At 49.8% G+C, this 18,023-nt stretch overlaps 3 protein-coding genes across 3 annotated transcripts; 2 read left to right on the forward strand and 1 right to left on the reverse strand.

The window, feature by feature from the left end:
* The first annotated feature begins 10,810 nt into the window (after window positions 1-10,810).
* Window positions 10,811-12,237, forward strand: EI90DRAFT_3003346 (serine/threonine specific protein phosphatase Sit4). Its single transcript, XM_039056357.1, has 7 exons — window positions 10,811-10,981; window positions 11,031-11,114; window positions 11,172-11,471; window positions 11,527-11,779; window positions 11,833-11,950; window positions 11,999-12,068; window positions 12,117-12,237. The coding sequence occupies exons 1-7, from the start codon at window positions 10,889-10,891 to the stop codon at window positions 12,117-12,119; spliced, it is 921 nt and encodes a 306-aa protein (XP_038908833.1). The 5' UTR covers window positions 10,811-10,888; the 3' UTR covers window positions 12,120-12,237.
* Window positions 12,238-12,246: 9 nt separating this feature from the next.
* On the forward strand, window positions 12,247-14,806 carry EI90DRAFT_3088347 (acyltransferase ChoActase COT CPT). Its single transcript, XM_039062268.1, has 9 exons — window positions 12,247-12,498; window positions 12,558-12,804; window positions 12,866-12,897; window positions 12,953-13,251; window positions 13,305-13,824; window positions 13,877-14,064; window positions 14,121-14,347; window positions 14,407-14,444; window positions 14,501-14,806. The coding sequence occupies exons 1-9, from the start codon at window positions 12,267-12,269 to the stop codon at window positions 14,656-14,658; spliced, it is 1,941 nt and encodes a 646-aa protein (XP_038908834.1). The 5' UTR covers window positions 12,247-12,266; the 3' UTR covers window positions 14,659-14,806.
* On the reverse strand, window positions 14,748-17,418 carry EI90DRAFT_3159181 (uncharacterized protein; the record flags this gene model as incomplete). The annotated part of the gene is made up of 4 exons (XM_039066223.1): window positions 16,949-17,418; window positions 15,468-16,900; window positions 15,265-15,412; window positions 14,748-15,209 (listed from the first exon to the last, which is right to left on the reverse strand). The coding sequence occupies exons 1-4, from the start codon at window positions 17,156-17,158 to the stop codon at window positions 14,748-14,750; spliced, it is 2,253 nt and encodes a 750-aa protein (XP_038908835.1). The 5' UTR covers window positions 17,159-17,418.
* Window positions 17,419-18,023: the final 605 nt, after the last annotated feature.

Consider the following 18,023-nt stretch of genomic DNA (forward strand, 5'->3'; position numbering starts at 1 on the left):
ATTGCCCTGACATATAGGGATGGTAAGATACAGGAGGGGAAATGGGCATGTGCACCAGTGATACATTGAACAGCAGGAAAGGTGGTCCATGTAAGAGAGAGAGAAAGAAAGAAAGAAGAAAGGAAAAGGGAGAGGAGAGAGAAGCAGTGCAGAGCAGGGAAGCGGAGCGGGGTCGGGCAGGGTATGTCGGGGCATGCCCTGACACGGACCCCTTGTTCAAAGGAGATGGACCTCAGTCACCTACTTGTTGTTGGTAACCCTCAACTTGTCTATCCACCCTCCTCCTTACTCCTGGTCTCCACATCTCTGGCACCTCTGGTCGTGTACCTCCAGTACCTCCCCACTCCTACCTTACCTCTGGTCATGTTATCCCTTATTGTTATATCATTTGATATTTTCTACAACCCCAATATTCCAGACTACAACTTCCGGGCTCTGGACTCTTCTGGATGTCTCCCCCTGTAGTTCCCCTGCTCATTCATAGACAGGCCCAGGCCTTACCATTCAGTTGGTTTCTAATTCTCCCACTCCACAAACTTCAGACATAACTTGGGCTTTTCACCTAATCTATATTTGTCCTGTGGAGTCCTTCTATTTACTTTCCTTCCCCTTGGTAACCCTTGGTTGCCTTCGGATCCTCTTACCTCTGCTATATGTATGCATGTACCACTCTAGTAAATAGTTCCCCCCAGTTATAATATTAAGTCCTTGAATCCAAACCCTCTCCCAGGACATCTATCACGTTCTACTCATCTGCTGCTCCACCCTGAACCAAGAACTGAGTGACAGACACGTCTAAAGGCGCCTTGGTATAAACCCCAATGAATCACATGATGAACAATTGACCATTGCTAACACCTCCATTGTTAAGTAGTGAGGGGGGGCTTCTGGCCCCCTTCTGCTGGCAGCCTCGGTTCCTCTGTTGCCAGCTCCCTGACAAATTGGGGACAACAAGGATGTAACAGGTGCAGCGCTCTGTTCTGAGTCACTGAAGCTGAGTCCCTTCAACACCCCATCACCCTCGGAGCTCTGCCCCACCTCCAGCCTGTCTCCAACCCACCATTGGATGACCCAGAACATCGAGCTCCATCAGACACACCCACCTGGGTAGCAATCAGATCTTCCCTGGGTGGGTTCATGACAACAAGTGACAATATTAAAAGGAGAGTTAAGTGAGGAGAAGGCATGTGGTGTTTGGCAATAAATGAGTGGTATGTAGCCAAGTGGTCAGGAGGGTTGGGGATGGCAGAAAAGAAGAAGGCACCGCTGTGGGGCTGCAGACAGGGGTAGACTAGCGGTGCTGCTGGGTGACAGGTTACAGAGAAAGCTGATGGGGAAGAATAGGTGGTGAGAAGAGTGATAGCAGGCAGGCACCTTTTGCAGGGCTGTGACACCTGAGCAGGCACTGCACATGTTAAAGAAATGGGTTCTGGGTAATCCATTTCTTTCCATCCTTATAGACGACTTGGAATCATTGACCTCATGTACGCAGGGTGGTCCAGTCATGTAATGAGTATCTCCGGTGACCGTAGAGCTTTTGGCAGAAAGCTGGGACCTCATGGTAAAGGGGAGTCTGCCACGATGGGTACTTGGCGCTCATTACATGAGCGTACCATGCATGGATGTATAGGATTATAAGTAAGGGGAGTGTCCCAAGCCGGACCAGTCAAGGGTGGGGGGCTAACGGGTACTTGGCACTCGAATGAGCATACCGGTAGCGAGTGGAATACCAGCTCCTTGAGGGAGCTTCTTGTTGTTGGGTTGACAGGTACTTGGCACCCAGATGGGCGTACTGGCAATGAGTGGTAATCCAGCTCCTTGAGGGAGCTTCTTGATGTTGGGTTGATGGGTACTTGGCACCCAGATGGGCATGGCAATGAGGTATACGACTGTTCGTTGGGCAAACGGTCTGTGTCTGAGTCAATGGGTACTTGGTGCTCGTATGAGCGTACCGGTGACAGGGTAGTCATTTGTAGGTTGAACGACACGTTATGGGATTGGCGGCTACTTGGCGCTTGTGAGAGCGTACCGGCGATGAAGGTGATAGGCCTGTATCGAGTATGAGTCCATCCATAGAGTTGACCAGTTTCCCACCGTGGAGTGAGACAGACGAGAGCCCTGTGCCTGGGCAAACGACATGAGTCGTAACAGAAGATGTTTGTGCATACCTGAGTTGAGTCACATGCAGACTCGACAACACATGACTAGAGTCGTCATCCTTGGTAGGGATGACCCATATAGGTGGTGTCTGTCATATCCATCCACAGCCATCGACTTCCACTACCTCCAATCTTTCTGGACTACCTCCACTCCTTCTTCACTAACCTCAGAGCTCCCATATTCCACAATCACCTCCACTTCCCTCGATGGTCACCACCCCCTCTTTTCAATATATTACCTACGCCTCCCTAAGTACGGAGCCCCAAAGGATTCCGGACAGCTCCAACATCTGCTAGCGCACTCCCGCCTCCGCTGGGCAATTCACTTGCTTGCCCTGCAAGCCCACTTTCGGGCCTATCCCTCCTTTCCGTTTCTGGGTTATCGCCTTCCATTCCGCTAACCCTGTAACCCGACTTGTTGGTAATATTCAATTGGCTAATGTTTAACTCCGTTAGCTCCGCTCCACTCGGCCCCACCATTCATGGGCCCGCCCTCGCTGTAACTATATATACTTAACTTGTACATAGGTTACACCTCAGTAATAAAATCGACTAGAGTTGATCCCCCTTTAGTTCTCGTTGCCAGTAAGTAAATTAGGGCATGGACATGTAACTTGGCACAGTGCTCCTGGCTTGAGTTGCTGAGGCTGAAGCCCTCCGCCATGGGGGCAATTCCTTTGTCTCGATCCGGTCTCTGACAGTGTCCAAGACATATACAGCCTTACACAGATGTTTACAAGGTTGGCACAAGAGGGTTTACAGTTGTTGCACAGAGAGTGGGAGTATGTTATTGTAGTTGAGTTTTCGTTTCTCTTGGCTCTAGCTGTACATGAACATGACACTAACTACTGAATGTGTATGATCGCGAGAAGTCTCGCAAAATAGAATAACAATCCAGCCAGCACCAAAACCCCAATAAGGGAAAGCTTAGCACGGAGAGGGTGTGTAAGAAGGGGGGAACGAGGAGAATGTAAGAAAGAGGTAGGAGGAAGCGGACAAGGACCCGCTGTGGTTGACATTCAGTCGACACGGTCATGGGAGACTCCATTCCTATAACAGCACATGCCATGAAATGGTATGGTTACATTTTTCATCATTCATTGCCAACCTCCCCTCCACTATTCCCCAACCCAACCCAGCTATTCCCACTACTCCATAGTGGGTCTTGCAAGTTTAGGCCCCACACTGTGCACAGGGTCCTCTTTTCCCATTATGACAATGACAATATAATTCACTCCCTTACAACTCTGTTAGCTCACACCCAGTCATCTCCATAAGTATGACTTCTGTGTGGAAAACATGGTTGTGAAGAATGTACTGAAGACAGTAGGGGAAGAGTGTTCTGAAATGGTGGTTGTCATATCCATCCACGGCCACCAACTTCCACTGCTTCCGATCCCTCCGGAGTACCTCTGTGTCAGGGTTCAGCACCCTGCCTTAGGGTGCCCCGGACTCCCCACCTACTTTACCCCCTTTTATTCTTTGACTGTTGCCTTGTTGTTGCCTTTGTGTGTTGTGTACACGCGCGCACGGGATAGCGCGGGAACTTTCTGAGCGAGCAGCTCGCCCAGAATGTTCCCATGGGTCACAGCCACAGTTCTGGGCGAGCAACTCGCCCAGAACGTTCCCACACTTACTGGGCACTGCCACCTGGATGTTCCCTCCGGGTCACACTACACAACTCTAGGAGCTGTACAGTTGTGGGCATGTGACCCATTCCTTTATATAGCAACCATGCGGGGAGATGAGACCTTTACCCTTCTTCTCATCTCATGCCCCGCATAGGCAAGTGTATATATTCCCTTTCTTTTACTATACATCTCATGCCCCGCATAGTGTGAGGACAGGCTAGATGGGGGTTGAGGTCAGGGAGCCTCCGAGTCCGAGGCCGGGCCCTGACACTCTGCTCCTTCTCCACTAACCTCAGAGCCCCCATATTCCGCAATCACCTCCGCATCCCTCGATGGTCACCACCCCCTCTTTTCAATATATTACCTACGCCTCCCTAAGTACGGAGCCCCGAAGGTTTCCGGACAGCTCCGACATCCACTAGCGCACTCCCACCTCTGCTGGGCAATACACTCGCTTGCCCTGCAAGCCCACCTTTGGGCCTATCCCTCCTTTCCATTTCTGGGTTATCGCCTACCATTCCGCTAACCCTGTAACCCAACTTGTTGGTAATATTCAATCGGCTAATGTTTAACTCCGTTAGCTCCACTCCGCTCGGCCCTGCCATTTACAGGCCTGCCCTCATTGTAACTATATATACTCAACTTGTACATAGGTTACACCTCAGTAATAAAATCAACTAGAGTTTACCCCCTTTAGTTCTGGTTGCCAGTTAGTAAGTTAGGGCACAGATGTGTTACTTGGCACAGCGCTCCTGGCATAAGTTGCTGAGGCCGAAGCCCTCTGCCATGGAGACATTCCTTCATCTCGATCCGGTCTCTGACAGGGGTAACACAAAGAGTGAAGACATGATGTCATATCCATAAATCCAAAACCAAACATTGAAAGGTAGTTGTGAGGAGAGCAGTGGGCCCTTGCCACTGTTGGAATAACCATCAGGGATGGAGTAATCTCCCTGGCATAAGGGGCAAGTAGTGTATGGATGCATGCTAGAGGTCCTGGGTTCGATACCAGGCTTGTCCATTTTATGTCATTTGTCCTGTCACCCGGTTTATGTCAGTTGAATTCATGACATAAGTCTATAGCACTAGCAACATGAATTTCTTCAGCCACAACAGGCAGTGTCCACCAGTTATTGGCTGAAGGCTATTACCCAGCCTAACCCAGCTCCAAACTCCAAATTGGTCCTGTTTTAAACAATCTTTTGAGGTAGCATGCTTCCTTTGCTGTCAATGATGTACTTAGCCTTCAACCCATGTATTTACCACTATTTCTAACACATGTCATGGCCATGCATTCTGGTCCATTAGCTGCCCGTCCCGATGCCACCCAAGCCCGTTACTGCTGTGCGAGCACAAGCACAAGCCCCCACTTCATCCCCAATGGCCCCCTGCTCTCTCCCCACTTGCCCATGGTTCCCCAATGCTAGACTGACCCCCCCACAGTGTCACGACCCAGCAATTCCCATGGTCAGGTGACCACTCCCCACACCTTCTCCCTCCTCTGCTTCAACCCTGTTAACTCCGCTGCCCGCCTGATGCCACCTGGACAAGCCTGTCATCCCTCCCTGTCACTGCTACCTGTTCCACAGCCCATCATGGGCCTATGAGTCATTCCTTATTACACTTGTTTTCTTGATGGCCATGCACAGCCGTCCTTCTCCCACACTCTTTGTTTGTTTTTGTTCCTTCTTAAAGCTGCCTGCAATCTCCATGAGATCTGGTGACTTATTCCTATTCATTCTGTTACACTTAATTGTACACTACCTCATACTTTAGTTTGAAAATCAACTAGGGTTACCCCCTGTGCTCCCTGTCTGACCCAGTCACACCATCTGTCCTCTGAAATTAGGGCTCCTAGCGGATCGGGTCAGTCCGGATCCGGATCAGAATCCGCGGATTTTTAGAGGTTTGAAACAAAAACCGTATCCGGCAGTTAGAAATCCGCAGATTTGCGGATCGACCGCGGATTATAGATAATACGTTCCAAAATTATATCTCGTTAGAACGGCCCTGATGAGAGCTTTCTAACAATACCAAATATGTCCATATTGGTGGAGAACTGACAGAGATATGGGGAAAATGACACAAAAGATGGGTGTCAGATGCCAAATTTGGAAATAACGGGCCTGGGTGGTTAGATAGGACTTGAAAAAATTGGGAGAAAATATGGAAACATAGGAGGGGTGTCTAGGAAAGTGGGATATATTTAATCCACAGATAATCCGCCTATCTGCGGACTAGAAACCGCGGATATTATCCTCTCAAAACCCACAGTAGAGTACAGTAAATATGGGGATTTTCACCCTTATTTGCCTCAGATCTCCTGCATATCTGCAAGCAATAAATCATGTGATAAAACTGCAGATAATCCGCAAATCCGCGGATTAAAAACCGCGGATATTTTCCTCTGAAAATCCAAAACCGGATCCGTGAATTTCCAGATGCGGTTGCGGATATCTGCAGATCATCCAATCCGCTAGGAGCCCTATCTGAAATATTGGGGCCACATCAAGTATGAGGCGCAACGCTCACAGATGAGTTGTTGAAGCTGAAACCCCACCTTGCCACAATTGTCATCCCTGCCCTTAATGGGCTGTTACGCCAGAGTAGTGGACCTTAACGGTCGCCGATGGTGAGTCATGGTAACGTTTTTCCCATGCCCTGACACACAGCCACACCAACCTCCCCACCCTGAGTCCGCCTCTGGCACCGTGCCCAGCATGACTCCTCTACCCTGCCCACTTGGCCCCTACAGGGCCGCTACCATTCCCGCACCCGACTCCGGCCCAACTCCGAGTCTGGCACCGCTATGATACCATTGCTGCTATTGCAGCCCTACACTCCTTCCTTTATTTATCTGTTATTGTTTGTTTTGACCCTCGGTCATTGCTGGCCACTGTGCAGCCAACCCCGCTCCTTGGTCCCTTTTGCTTCCGGACCCTTCGGCCTTCGGCCCGGGTCCGCTTCAATTCATTCTACCTTCATATATATATCTTGTATACTACCATCAGCAAAAGTCCGTTATGCTCCGGAGCATCAAGAGTGGCTGGAGCATGTGGGAGACAAAACAGCAGATTGGGCACTCCTGGAGCCAATAGTGTTCTCCTGGGAGGGGGTTCAGGAGCAGCTGGGAGTGGTGAGGAGTATGTAATGTGCCAGGAGCAGTGGGAGGAAAATTTTGGTCTCTAAAAAGTTGAAAAAAAAAATTTAGGGAAAAATCAACAAAAAATTCAGGAACTATAGTGCCTTTAGGGTGCTTTCAGGACATATAATTATTTGCAAAATTGAGGAAGAAATGATGGAGAAAAATGGAAAATACTTTCGGAGACCCGAGAAATAATGAGAACTGAATTGACAGGAAAGTCTGAAAATTGAATAGGAAAGTGAGGGGAAGCCTTGTAAGCATTGTTATTTTCTGCTGTTCTGATTTTTCCTGATTATTCTTGGTCTCACTCCCAGCTGCTCCTGGACCCTCCCAGGAGCTTTCAGGAGCTTCCAGGAGTATTGAGGAGCAGTGTCATATCCATACAATCCCGACCTCTGCTCCAGGCTCCCGGAACTCTGAACCTGACTTCCGGAGCCCTACTTCCCTTCTGTCACCTCCTCCTTGCCGACTCCCAAGAGGTTATCCCACCTCCGGCTCCAACACCACCTTCGGTCTGACTCCGGAACATTCCGGGTCCGACCCCAACCTCGACACCTTCCAGATGAGTACGCAAAACCTATGCTCCCAACTCCAGACCTCCACTCCGGAATCCCGTTTGCGTCTCCATCTCTGGAACCTCTGGTCTTAGCTCCGACCTCGGACTTTGACCCCACCTCCGCTTATACCCATTGTATTGGTTAGCTCATTCCATTTAATTACGTTTGCCAATATTCCGGAGGTTAACTTCCGAGTTCGGACTTTCCGGACTTACTCCGGACCTTGCAACTATTGCATTGTCCATTTCAATTCCACTATTCTCCCTCATTCCTATTTGGGCTGCTGCTTCCTTCTATTCAGTCAGCTAGCCATTCCCGACTCCCATCCTCCTTCCTTCCTCCCCGGGCCCCGGCCCCTCATTCCTCCTTTGAGAAACACCATTGAGTCAAACCCTTGACCCTTGGTGTTGTTCCTCTTTCCATCTCCCTTTGTCTCCTTTCGTCCTACCCTTGTTCCTTTTGATTCCGGACCCCTCCTTATATACAATGTACCTAGTAACTTGTAACCTCTGTCATATCCATCCCCGGCCATCGACTTCCGGTCCCTCCGATTCCTCCGTTCCAACTCCGCTCCTCCCTCACTAACCTCGGAGCCCCCGTTATTCCGCAATCCTCTCGGTACCCCTCGATGGTCACCACCCCCCCATTCCAATTTATTACCTACACCTCCCTAAGTACGGAGCCCCGAAGACTTCCGGACAGCTCCGATGTCCGCTAGCGCACCCCCGCCTCCGCTGAGCAATACACTCGCCTGCCCTGCAGAGTCCACCTTCGGGCTTATCCCTCCTTTCCGTTTCTGGGTTATCGCCTGCCTTTCCGCTAACCCCGTGAACCGACTCGTCGGTAATATTCAGTCGGCTAATGGTTAAACCCCGTTAGCTCCGCTCCGTTCGGCTCCGCCAATTGCGGAACCGTCTCCGCTGTAACCATATATATATCCCACTTGTAGATAGGTTACGCCCCAGTAGAAAAATCAACTAGAGTTCCCCCCTAGGTTCTAATTGCCAGTCAGTAAGTTAGGGCACAGACGTGTCACTAGGCACAGCGCTCCTGGCAGAAGTCGCTGAGGCCGAAGCCCTCCGTTACGGAGACATTCTTTCGTCTCAAGTCTGGTCTCTGACAACCTCAGTCTGAAATCGACATGAATTCCCCCCAAGAGACTTTCCCTCTGCTAGATCCGAAATTAGGGACCCCTAGGACAACCAGCAATGGCACAGCGCTCCGCCTGAGTCACTGAGGCCGAGGTCCTTCCACGCTAAGTCTCCGATTCCATTCCGGAGTCGTCCGAATCCGCCCATTCTAACAAGCAGCTGGGAATGAGACCAAGAAGAATCGGGAAAAATCAGAACAGCAGAAAATAACAATGCTACAAGGCTTCCCCTCACTTTCCTATTCAATTTTCAGACTTTCCCATCAATTCAGTTCTTGGGTCTCCAAAAGTATTTTCCATTAGCTGCTCCTGGACCCTCCCGGGAGCTTCCAGGAGTATCCAGGAGTATCCAGTAGCAGCTGGGAGTGAGACCAAGAACAATCAGGAAAAATTAGAACAGCAGAAAATAACAATGCTACAAGGCTTCCCCTCACTTCCCTATTCAATTTTCAGACTTTCCCATCAATTCAGTTCTCATTATTTCTCAGGTCTCCGAAAGTATTTTCCATTTTTCTCCATCATTTCTTCCTTGATTTTGCAAATAATTATATATCCTGAAAGCACTTCAAAGGCACTACAGTTCCTGAATTTTTTTGATTTTTTCCCTAATTATTTTTTTCAACTTTTTAGAAGTCCCTATTTTTCAAAATTTCCTCATTTCCCTCTATATCCCCCCCTCATTCCCCCCCTCATTCCCCCCCTCATTCCCCCCCTCATTCCCCCCCTCATTCTCCCCCTCATTCTCCCCCTCATTCTCCCCTCATTCCCCCCCTCATTCTCCCCTCATTCTCCCCCTCATTCTCCCCTCATTCTCCCCCTCATTTCCCCCTCATTTCCCCCCCTCATTCTCCCCCCCTCATTCTCCCCCCCTCATTCTCCCCCATATTCTGCCAGCCCAAAAGTGATTAAGTTGCCAGATTAATCATATATCAGGCCATAAATTTTGATTGTGTATTGGTGAGTCTCAGTGTCCTTGATATAGTATAGTGTTTGATCTAAGTGTTAAGCAGTGTCTTGTTGTGTTAGTCTTGTGGTAGGAGGTATTCATGGGGGATCTTCCCTCTTTTTTTTTCCTTTTCATTTTCAAATGCTCCAGGAGCTCCCAGAAGCTTCTCACCCCTATACACTTTGAAGCATTTAAATTGTATTTACTGGATATGTTTGTGCACAAAGCAATGCTCCAGGCCCTCCTGGGAGTGCCCTGGAGTACCTAGCCAACTCCGGAGGAAATGGGCTGTTCCTGGACCGGCCAATCTCCTCCTGATTCTCCCAGTGCTCTCGATACTCCGGAGCACTCAGGAGCATAACAATTTTTTGCTGATGCCACATTATAGTACTTTAGCTCTAATATCGATTTTGACCATGACCTCCCAAGTCCTAACCCCAACAAGGCAACCCCAGTGAGTCTGAAATGAGGGCCAAGAGACAGGAGGGGGCACAGCGCTCCTTTAGAGTTGCTGAGGCCAAATGCCCTACCCTCAGGCCTTGTTCACGGCATCACAGCCATCGCGGCCTATAGCGGCCCGCAACGGCAACCCTCGGTGCCGATCCCGGACCAGTGTCCAACAACACACATCAATATCATGCTTAGTTCCACTGATAACTAGGGAAATGTTAAATATAAATCTAATCAGTCACATTCAATGGGATGGGATGAGGCTAGGTGGGAATAATTCTGGACTTGTTAAATGGGTTGGGTTGGGAGATAATAGGAAGGGGACACTCCGCAAGCATCAGTTGGTCAATTCCATTGGCCAGACCACTTGGTGTTGTAAACGCGGCATTCCAAATTTGGCAACCTGCTTCAGCGGTTCACTCGCAACCCAGATGTAATATAGAAAGAAATATAACTAAAATATACACAGCACTCCAGCACCCATATTTATACTCCTCAACAACATTCCAGGCTCTTTTATGCCCAGCGCTTATGCAGGCGCCCAGTAACCCCTAGAATATTCCCGGATATTCCGGTTCAGTCTCATCATGTGACTCGTATTCCAACACTTGGTCACCCCAATGTTGTTTTAGACCTTGCATGTAAGTACATGAAGTTACATGTCCGGGCCCCCGTGAACCCCCTTTCAGCCGGGAATTTCCGCCACCCCCTTGGAATGAACGCTGTAGAGCAGTGTAAATTTCCCACCCCGGGGAGTTGCCGCCTTCCAATTCAAACTCGCATCCACAATTTCCTTGATAATTGAAGTTGTAGCAGTCCATCACACACATTTATCCTCAAGGTGCAATCGATGACTGACATCAACGAGATAGATGGCTGGATTGAGCAACTCGGAAAATGTCAACAGCTCTCAGAGAACGATGTCAAGAGACTGTGCGACAAGGTCACATCTTCCATCCAAGCGTTCGCCACCCGCGCTTACATGCGTATAGACACGAGAGATTTTGATCGCAGAGTCAAACGTCCAGCCTGTTAGATGCCCGGTAACTGTGTGTGGTGACATACACGGCCAGTTCGTGAGCGATCTCACTGCTGCGGTTGTCCCATTCACGCCCTAACTCACTGGTCTCCAGCATGATCTATCAGAACTCTTTAGGATTGGGGGAAACTCTCCCGACACCAACTATCTCTTTATGGGCGATTATGTCGATCGAGGGTACTATTCAGTGGAGACTGTCACCTTACTTGTCACTCTCAAGCTCCGATATCGTGATCGAGTCACCATTTTACGCGGGAACCACGAGTCACGTCAAATTACCCAAGTTTATGGCTTCTATGACGAATGTCTTCGGAAGTATGGAAACGCGAATGTGTGGAGATTCTTCACAGATTTGTTCGATTACCTTCCCCTCACCGCTCTCATTGATAATCAGGTGTGCACTGCGTCTTAATTCAGTGTCCAGTGATGATTTTGACTTTGAGCCATAGATCTTTTGTTTACACGGAGGATTGTCGCCCTCAATTGACACGCTCGACCATGTGAGAGGGATCGACCGCGTTCAGGAGGTGCCACATGAGGGACCCATGTGTGATCTTTTATGGTCGGATCCCGATGATCGCTGTGGCTGGGGGATTTCTCCACGTGGCGCCGGCTACACATTTGGACAAGATATCTCTGAAGCGTTCAATCACAACAATGGACTTACTCTAGTTGCACGAGCCCATCAATTAGTCATGGAAGGTGATTCCTTAGTTCATGGTTTGTGCAGTGCTCATCTCCACTGATTAAACAAGGATATAATTGGAGCCAGGATCGAAACGTCGTAACAATATTCAGTGCACCGAACTATTGCTACCGCTGTGGAAATCAAGCTGCGATCATGGAAATTGATGAAAAGCTATCTTATACTTTGTGAGCTGTGTATTCTGGCGCCTGCAAGGTGCTAAGCAGTCGCTGTAGTTTGCAATTTGATCCTGCTCCTCGAGCTGGAGAACCACTCGTTTCCCGCCGGGTCCCAGACTACTTCTTGGTGAGTTGTGCCTCGGATAGAATGGACTTGTATTGATGCGAAATGCAGTGATTTGGTTGTGGCATCACATGAACCATTGTTCTCTTTTGTGCAACGTAAATGAGAGCCATAAATTATGATAATGTCGAACATATTTAGACCTAATTACTAAATTGGAGTTATTCGTGAGTTTGAATATCACAGCCACCTCCAGTTCCCATGCGAACGTTCTGTCGGACACTGGCTTCCCCCAGAATGCTGCCACGGCTTCCTATCCCTAAGCTGGAAATGACTGTAAAACGATATCTCGAATCAATCGAACCCCTTCTACCTTCGCACACATCCCGTTCTGGAGAAAGTGTAGATGAAGCGCGCAGGATACGCCAGAAGTACGCGGAGGAGTTTCTTATGCCTGGTGGGCTTGGCCGACGGCTTCAACAGCGACTAGTAGGCATGTACAGCCAAAGGTTGTGTAGATCGCGATTGTCTTGATACTGTCTCCCACCTTAGATTTGGACCGTGCGTCTCCGAATAATTGGTTGGATGATACAATTTGGATGAGAGTGGCCTATCTTGAATCCCGAGAACCTCTTATGATCAACTCAAATTGGTGGCTTACGCTCGAAAACGATCTCACTGTCCCAGAAAAGATACGCAACGGCACGCTTGTTGACACTCAGCTTTGCCGTCGATGGCAGATCCGGAGGGCTGCTTGGCTTGTCAAGAGATTCCTGGATTACCGTGGTTTTTTACTGGTGTACGTGAACGTCATGCTCGCTCACAGTTGGCTATAATGAGGAAATGAACCTATTGAAAAGGAATAAAATCCCTTCTTTGGGAGCTCATTCAGGTACCTTTGCGGTAATTGGCTCGTGCGATGATTGGGGCATAACCCCTGATTTTAGGAGTTTGGTTTCGCGAGTCTGCTCTTCGCTTATACGGTACTACGAGGATACCGAAGCCAGGCTGTGACTCTGTTGTGCTGCCAGGATGCCAACCTGGATCGTCATACATTCATGTGATGTTTCATGATTGGTCGTACGAACTCCAGGTGACCGACTTGGTTGGTGGGCAGGTACCTGCAAGGGAAGTTGAGGCTGGCCTTCTGGGGATTGTGGATGACGTTCTGAGACGGGAGCGAGACGGGGAGTCACCCATACTCGTTGGAGTATTAACCGCAGATGCTCGGGATCTTTGGGCAACGGTAAGTTAGCTCCGTTTATCCGCCCGGTATCACACTGGGAATGGTATCCGCAGAATCGCGAACATCTTATTTCTATCCATGAACAAAATTGGGGCACTATGGGGCGTATAGAAAGTTCATTATTCACCCTCTGCTTAGATGACCACACTCTTCCACCTGTTCAGCCAACAATGGGGGGCGTGCTGGACGGATCTCACGTGTCGGGACACATAAGAAACACCGCATCGGGGTTGTCCGGCAACAACAGGTGGTTTGACAAATCCCTATCATTGATCCTGGAATCAAATACTAGATTTGGAGTGATGGGAGAGCACTCGCCACTCGATGCACTGATTCCAAGCACCATTACAGATTGGGCTCTGGAAGCACCCATCGACATTGGCGAATTTGCCTCGGACTCGTGGTATCCATCTCGGCACGAGCCTGGAGGCTGGAAGCAATTAAACTGGAAAGTTGATCAACGTGTTCTGGATCAGTGCAGTGCTGCACAAACACGGGCTGAATCACTTATCAGTGGTTCTGATGCTCGCGAGCTCTGGTTCAAAGATTATGGCGCAAAATGGATCAGAGAAGGTCTGTGGTACTTGTGATGAGAGCGGTCTCCAGGACTTAGACGTACTTGCAGCATCTTTGTCCCCCGATGCCTACATCCAGGCCGCCCTGCAGCTAACCTACTTCAGGTTGCACGGTAGCTTGACGGCGACGTATGAAACAGCTTCGACGCGGCTTTTTCGGCACGGCAGAACGGAAACGATTCGTTCATTGACCACGGAAATGGCGAAGTTCATATGCGCAATGACCACAGAGACACCTGTGAGCTTTTGGAGTGAATTCACGTTTCGCTGAAAGGCTCATCGTTTCATTTTAAGTACCCCGAGCGCTATCAACGCTTGCGGTCTGCATTAGCATTCCACCATCGTGTTACACGTATGGCTGCAACTGGTCATGGTATCGATCGCCACTTACTAGGATTGCGCCTTCAAATGCGTCCTGGGGAAAGTAGCGACCTTTTTGATGATGAACTGTTTCGCTTGAGCCAGGACTGGAAGCTATCAACTAGTGGTCTTAGTGCTGGTGACCGATTCACGGCTACAGGGTTAGTGGAGGCTCGTTGAATGGTGCAGAGGGTCTGTGGCTAAGTCCCATGTTTTTTAGGTTCGGTGCCGCTGTGAAGGATGGTTATGGAATAAATTGTAGGAGCTCGCCATTACTGGATGGACACCAACGGCTGACTATCCATTCATCTCAGACCTCACTGGGGAAAATATGTTGAAGTTCGGAATTGAGTCAAAGCGAACCTCCACGGTGGCATCCACGGGCACATTTTGCCAGGGTTTGGTGGAGAGTCTGAACGATATGAAGGATACGTGCGTTCGTGGATCAATAATTTACGACCCGAAACTATGATGGTACGGATGCCCGACGGGCTTGGGTTAAGGAGCACCTTGGACGATAGTGTATAATGATAGAATAAATAGTAGATTGTTAAGGGGGTGTCATGACTGTTGACGAATGCTGTCTGCAATTTTGCGTAATCTATCTCGTTCTTCCTCGATGTGAAGCTTTAACAACCCATTCAGAGCCCTGTCGCCCCTTTCACTACGCACACTACTGGACTTTGAGGATATGGAAGGAGGGATCCTCTCGGTGTCACTGTCGGCTGTTTCCTGAACGTTCTTCAATAGCTCAAAGGTTGATTCTGGGATGCGCGGTGATCGCTTAGGAGTATGCATGAATGAAGAAAAGAGCCCCAGGTTAGAATGGATGGGCGTGTTCGTGACTGGCTTACTTCTGTCCAGAGAGTCAAATGAGTGGGTGAAATGGGTGTAGGGTGTCCCGTATCCAGAGGGATAATCAAGAATTGTCGAGGTGCTTAAATTATCGTGAGGAAAGGCAACTAACTGATGTGGAATCACATCAGATGGGGGGGTCGGCGCATCCGGTGGGGGTGTGGTAGACTGCATTGGGTGCTCGTCTTGTTTTGGCGGTTCAATTTGCTCAGGTGGCCCATACAATATGCCCTTGGATGTGGGTCGCGAAGTCGTGCTCGACGTGACGGAGGTTGGCTGCGTTGGTGGCGCGATGGTCACGGGGGACCTCGTGCCTCCGATATTGCGTGGGATGTTGATGGTCGCCCAAAGGCGGATGATTCATGAGATCGCTGGGACACGGACATGGAAGGCCGATTTGAGAATGTAGCTGCGTCATTTACGGACTGTGAGGAATTTCGTGAAGTTTGGGGTGCGTCAGGATCCTCATCGGAATAATGGGAGGCAGTGCTCAGACTCTCATGCGTCAGCGATGACGATAATAGAGGGTCTGGTCCACCACATTGGGGCGAGGCTTGTAAGTCTGGCGGAAACAAAGTAATTTCACCTCCCAGTTGGGGTAGGATTGGGGTAGAAGCTGTCCTCCTCACACGCTTGCCAGCTACCGGGGATTGGTTCTCACCTCGCAACTTGGTTCTTGGTGGGGGAGGCAGGGGGTGAGACAAAAGGTTGAGGGGTGTGGAATCACGCTGAGGTTTATGCTGTGGACTAGTGTGGTAGGTGATGGCATCACATGCGTCAGCTATTAGAGTAGTTCTGATATCGGAAGGCTCTGGTTGAAGAATGGGGCGTCCAATGTCTTCCGACGCACTCCCGGCATGCGACAGTTTTGGGAGACACGTCAACTTCTGGGGGCAGGTATCTGATGTTGTTTGGATAGATGATAAACTAAGATCTACGGCTTCAGTGAGTAAAGCGCGCCTCCAAGCCTCATCAGCAGCCCAGTGCCCAAGATCAAGGTTGTGACTGTGTGGAATAAAATCGACCATGGTGGAGGCTAGTATCGCCCGGGAATCGGCATGTTCTCCCGTTCCCTGGGAAGGAAATGCATACGATGGCAAGTCGATAGCGTCTGTGGGATCGATAAGAACGTGCTTGGGGAGCGGAGAGTTAACTGCGCGGCGTGTTGGCTCGAAAGGTAGGCGAGAACCATCCAAATCGTTTAGTCGCTCGCGGATCACAACAACTCTACCTTTGCGCTCGTTCTCGCTGACGATTTCAGTTGTGGGCGCTAATGGCAACGCCAGATGATCAACGTGGGCGCCCAGTCGTAACTGGCGATTCGGAACATGCGCTGGGGATGGTTGTGAGAGCTTCGTGTTTATGCGCTTCGGCCCACCAATGCGGAAAAGATTGCGGATGACAGGAGCTCCTCTTTTCGAGGATTGAGGTTCCTGGGCGAACCGAGTGTCAATATGTGCAGGTTTGGTATGGGCGGGAGGGAGGTAGTAGTTGTTTCGAATAAGAAGCTTTAGTCTATAGGACATATCTTCGGGATCCAGGGTCGGCTTTTGGACAGTGTCATCATCAGACTCAGTCTCATCGACCTCGATAACAGGACTGTACGTCCTTGTAGATGGACTAGAGGGAGTCTCAGTGCCCGTGCCATACAGCGTTGAAAGAGGGTAGAGGGCGGAAGATAGAGTAGCTCCCGAGGTCTGGGTAAGAGTGGAGCCTCGTGGTTTGTGTGTTTCGTGAGATGGGCCTGCAGGGCGGGCATTATGCACAACCCTACGCCCCTCCTCACTCTCAGAGGAGATGGGAATACACTTTGACGCGCTGATAGCGACTATCTCGACGCGCTTATTCCTGTTCCCGTCCTGCGCACTGGTCAGTATCACGGGGCGAATGGAGGGGTTGACACTTGCAGAGTTGGAGGAACCGGAATCTGGTTTGATCTGCATTGTCGGTGCATTTTTTTGCAAAGTGTCAGATTCTAAGTGCTGCTGAGCTAAAGTCGCCAGCCCCATCGCGACATTTCGAGATACAGCGGACACGGAAGTGGAATTCGAACCAGTCGAATCATGGGATGTTATGCGGTCCAGGAGATGTGTAGCGGGGGGATTGTGTGTGGCCATAGAAAGGACAGTCCCTGTATCAGAGGAACCGTACTCATCACCTGATCACGATGAGGGCCTGAATCACGTGACTGGTCACTTTTGTGCCTCCCTCCCTACTGATAAGCCATTCCAGGTTCAATGTCGCTGGCTTTAAGGTGATGGTCAGGGACAAGGTGTCGCCCATCCTTGCCCACACTGCAGCCGAGCTCAAAGTGTGACGATGTGTTAGAAACTGCCTCTGCCTAATGTGGGCATTTAGTGTAATGGTAATGTTGAAAAACTTACGCCAGCGAGGGTAGATTACGGAAGTAGACCATTAAGTCTATTAACATGATGTAAATAACCGTAAATACATGATTCAAGCTTGACTTCCAACAGGTAACACACTCTAGGTACCTATGCAGGGCTCTGCAGTTTGACTCCCAGGATGTCCAGATATGGGTCCGGGGTCAGCACCAAGGGTCGCTGTTGCAGGCTGCTATAAGCCGCAATTGTCAAGAAGACGTTCCTTGGATAGGTCTAATCGCTATCCAGGCAATGCTGTCAGGTGGAGCTTGGTGTTCCGGGTTGTCCAATGGTGGGTCAGAGACAGACTGGAGGTGGGGCGGAGCTCTGAGGGTGACAGGGTGTTGAAGGGACTCGGCTTCAGCGACTTGGAATGGAGTGCTGCACCCGGTATGTTCCCATTGTCCCCAATTTGTCAGGGGAGCTGGCGATGGAGGAATGGAGGCTGCCAGCAGAAGGGGGCCAGAAGCCCCCCCTCACTACTTAACAATGGAGGCGTTAGCGAGGGTCAATTGTTTGTCACACGATTCGTTTGGGTTTTATACCAAGGCATCTCTAGATGTGCCTGTTACTCAGTTCTTAGTTCTAGGGTAGAGCA

This window comes from Cantharellus anzutake (assembly GCF_015039405.1).
Source record: "Cantharellus anzutake strain C23 chromosome Unknown EI90scaffold_134, whole genome shotgun sequence".
NCBI lineage: Eukaryota > Fungi > Basidiomycota > Agaricomycetes > Cantharellales > Hydnaceae > Cantharellus > Cantharellus anzutake.

What these genes read in the sequence shown, in the direction of transcription:
- EI90DRAFT_3003346 (XM_039056357.1), top strand. Translation starts at nt 10,889, where the DNA reads ATGACTGACATCAACGAGATAGATGGCTGGATTGAGCAACTCGGAAAA. An exon ending in GTGACATACACGGCCAGTTC is followed by an intron (nt 11,115 to 11,171) that starts GTGAGCGATCTC and finishes ACTGGTCTCCAG; the next exon opens with CATGATCTATCAGAACTCTT. An exon ending in CCGCTCTCATTGATAATCAG is followed by an intron (nt 11,472 to 11,526) that starts GTGTGCACTGCG and finishes TTTGAGCCATAG; the next exon opens with ATCTTTTGTTTACACGGAGG.
- EI90DRAFT_3088347 (XM_039062268.1), top strand. Translation starts at nt 12,267, where the DNA reads ATGCGAACGTTCTGTCGGACACTGGCTTCCCCCAGAATGCTGCCACGG. An exon ending in CGCAAAATGGATCAGAGAAG is followed by an intron (nt 13,825 to 13,876) that starts GTCTGTGGTACT and finishes ACGTACTTGCAG; the next exon opens with CATCTTTGTCCCCCGATGCC. An exon ending in GACCGATTCACGGCTACAGG is followed by an intron (nt 14,348 to 14,406) that starts GTTAGTGGAGGC and finishes CATGTTTTTTAG; the next exon opens with GTTCGGTGCCGCTGTGAAGG.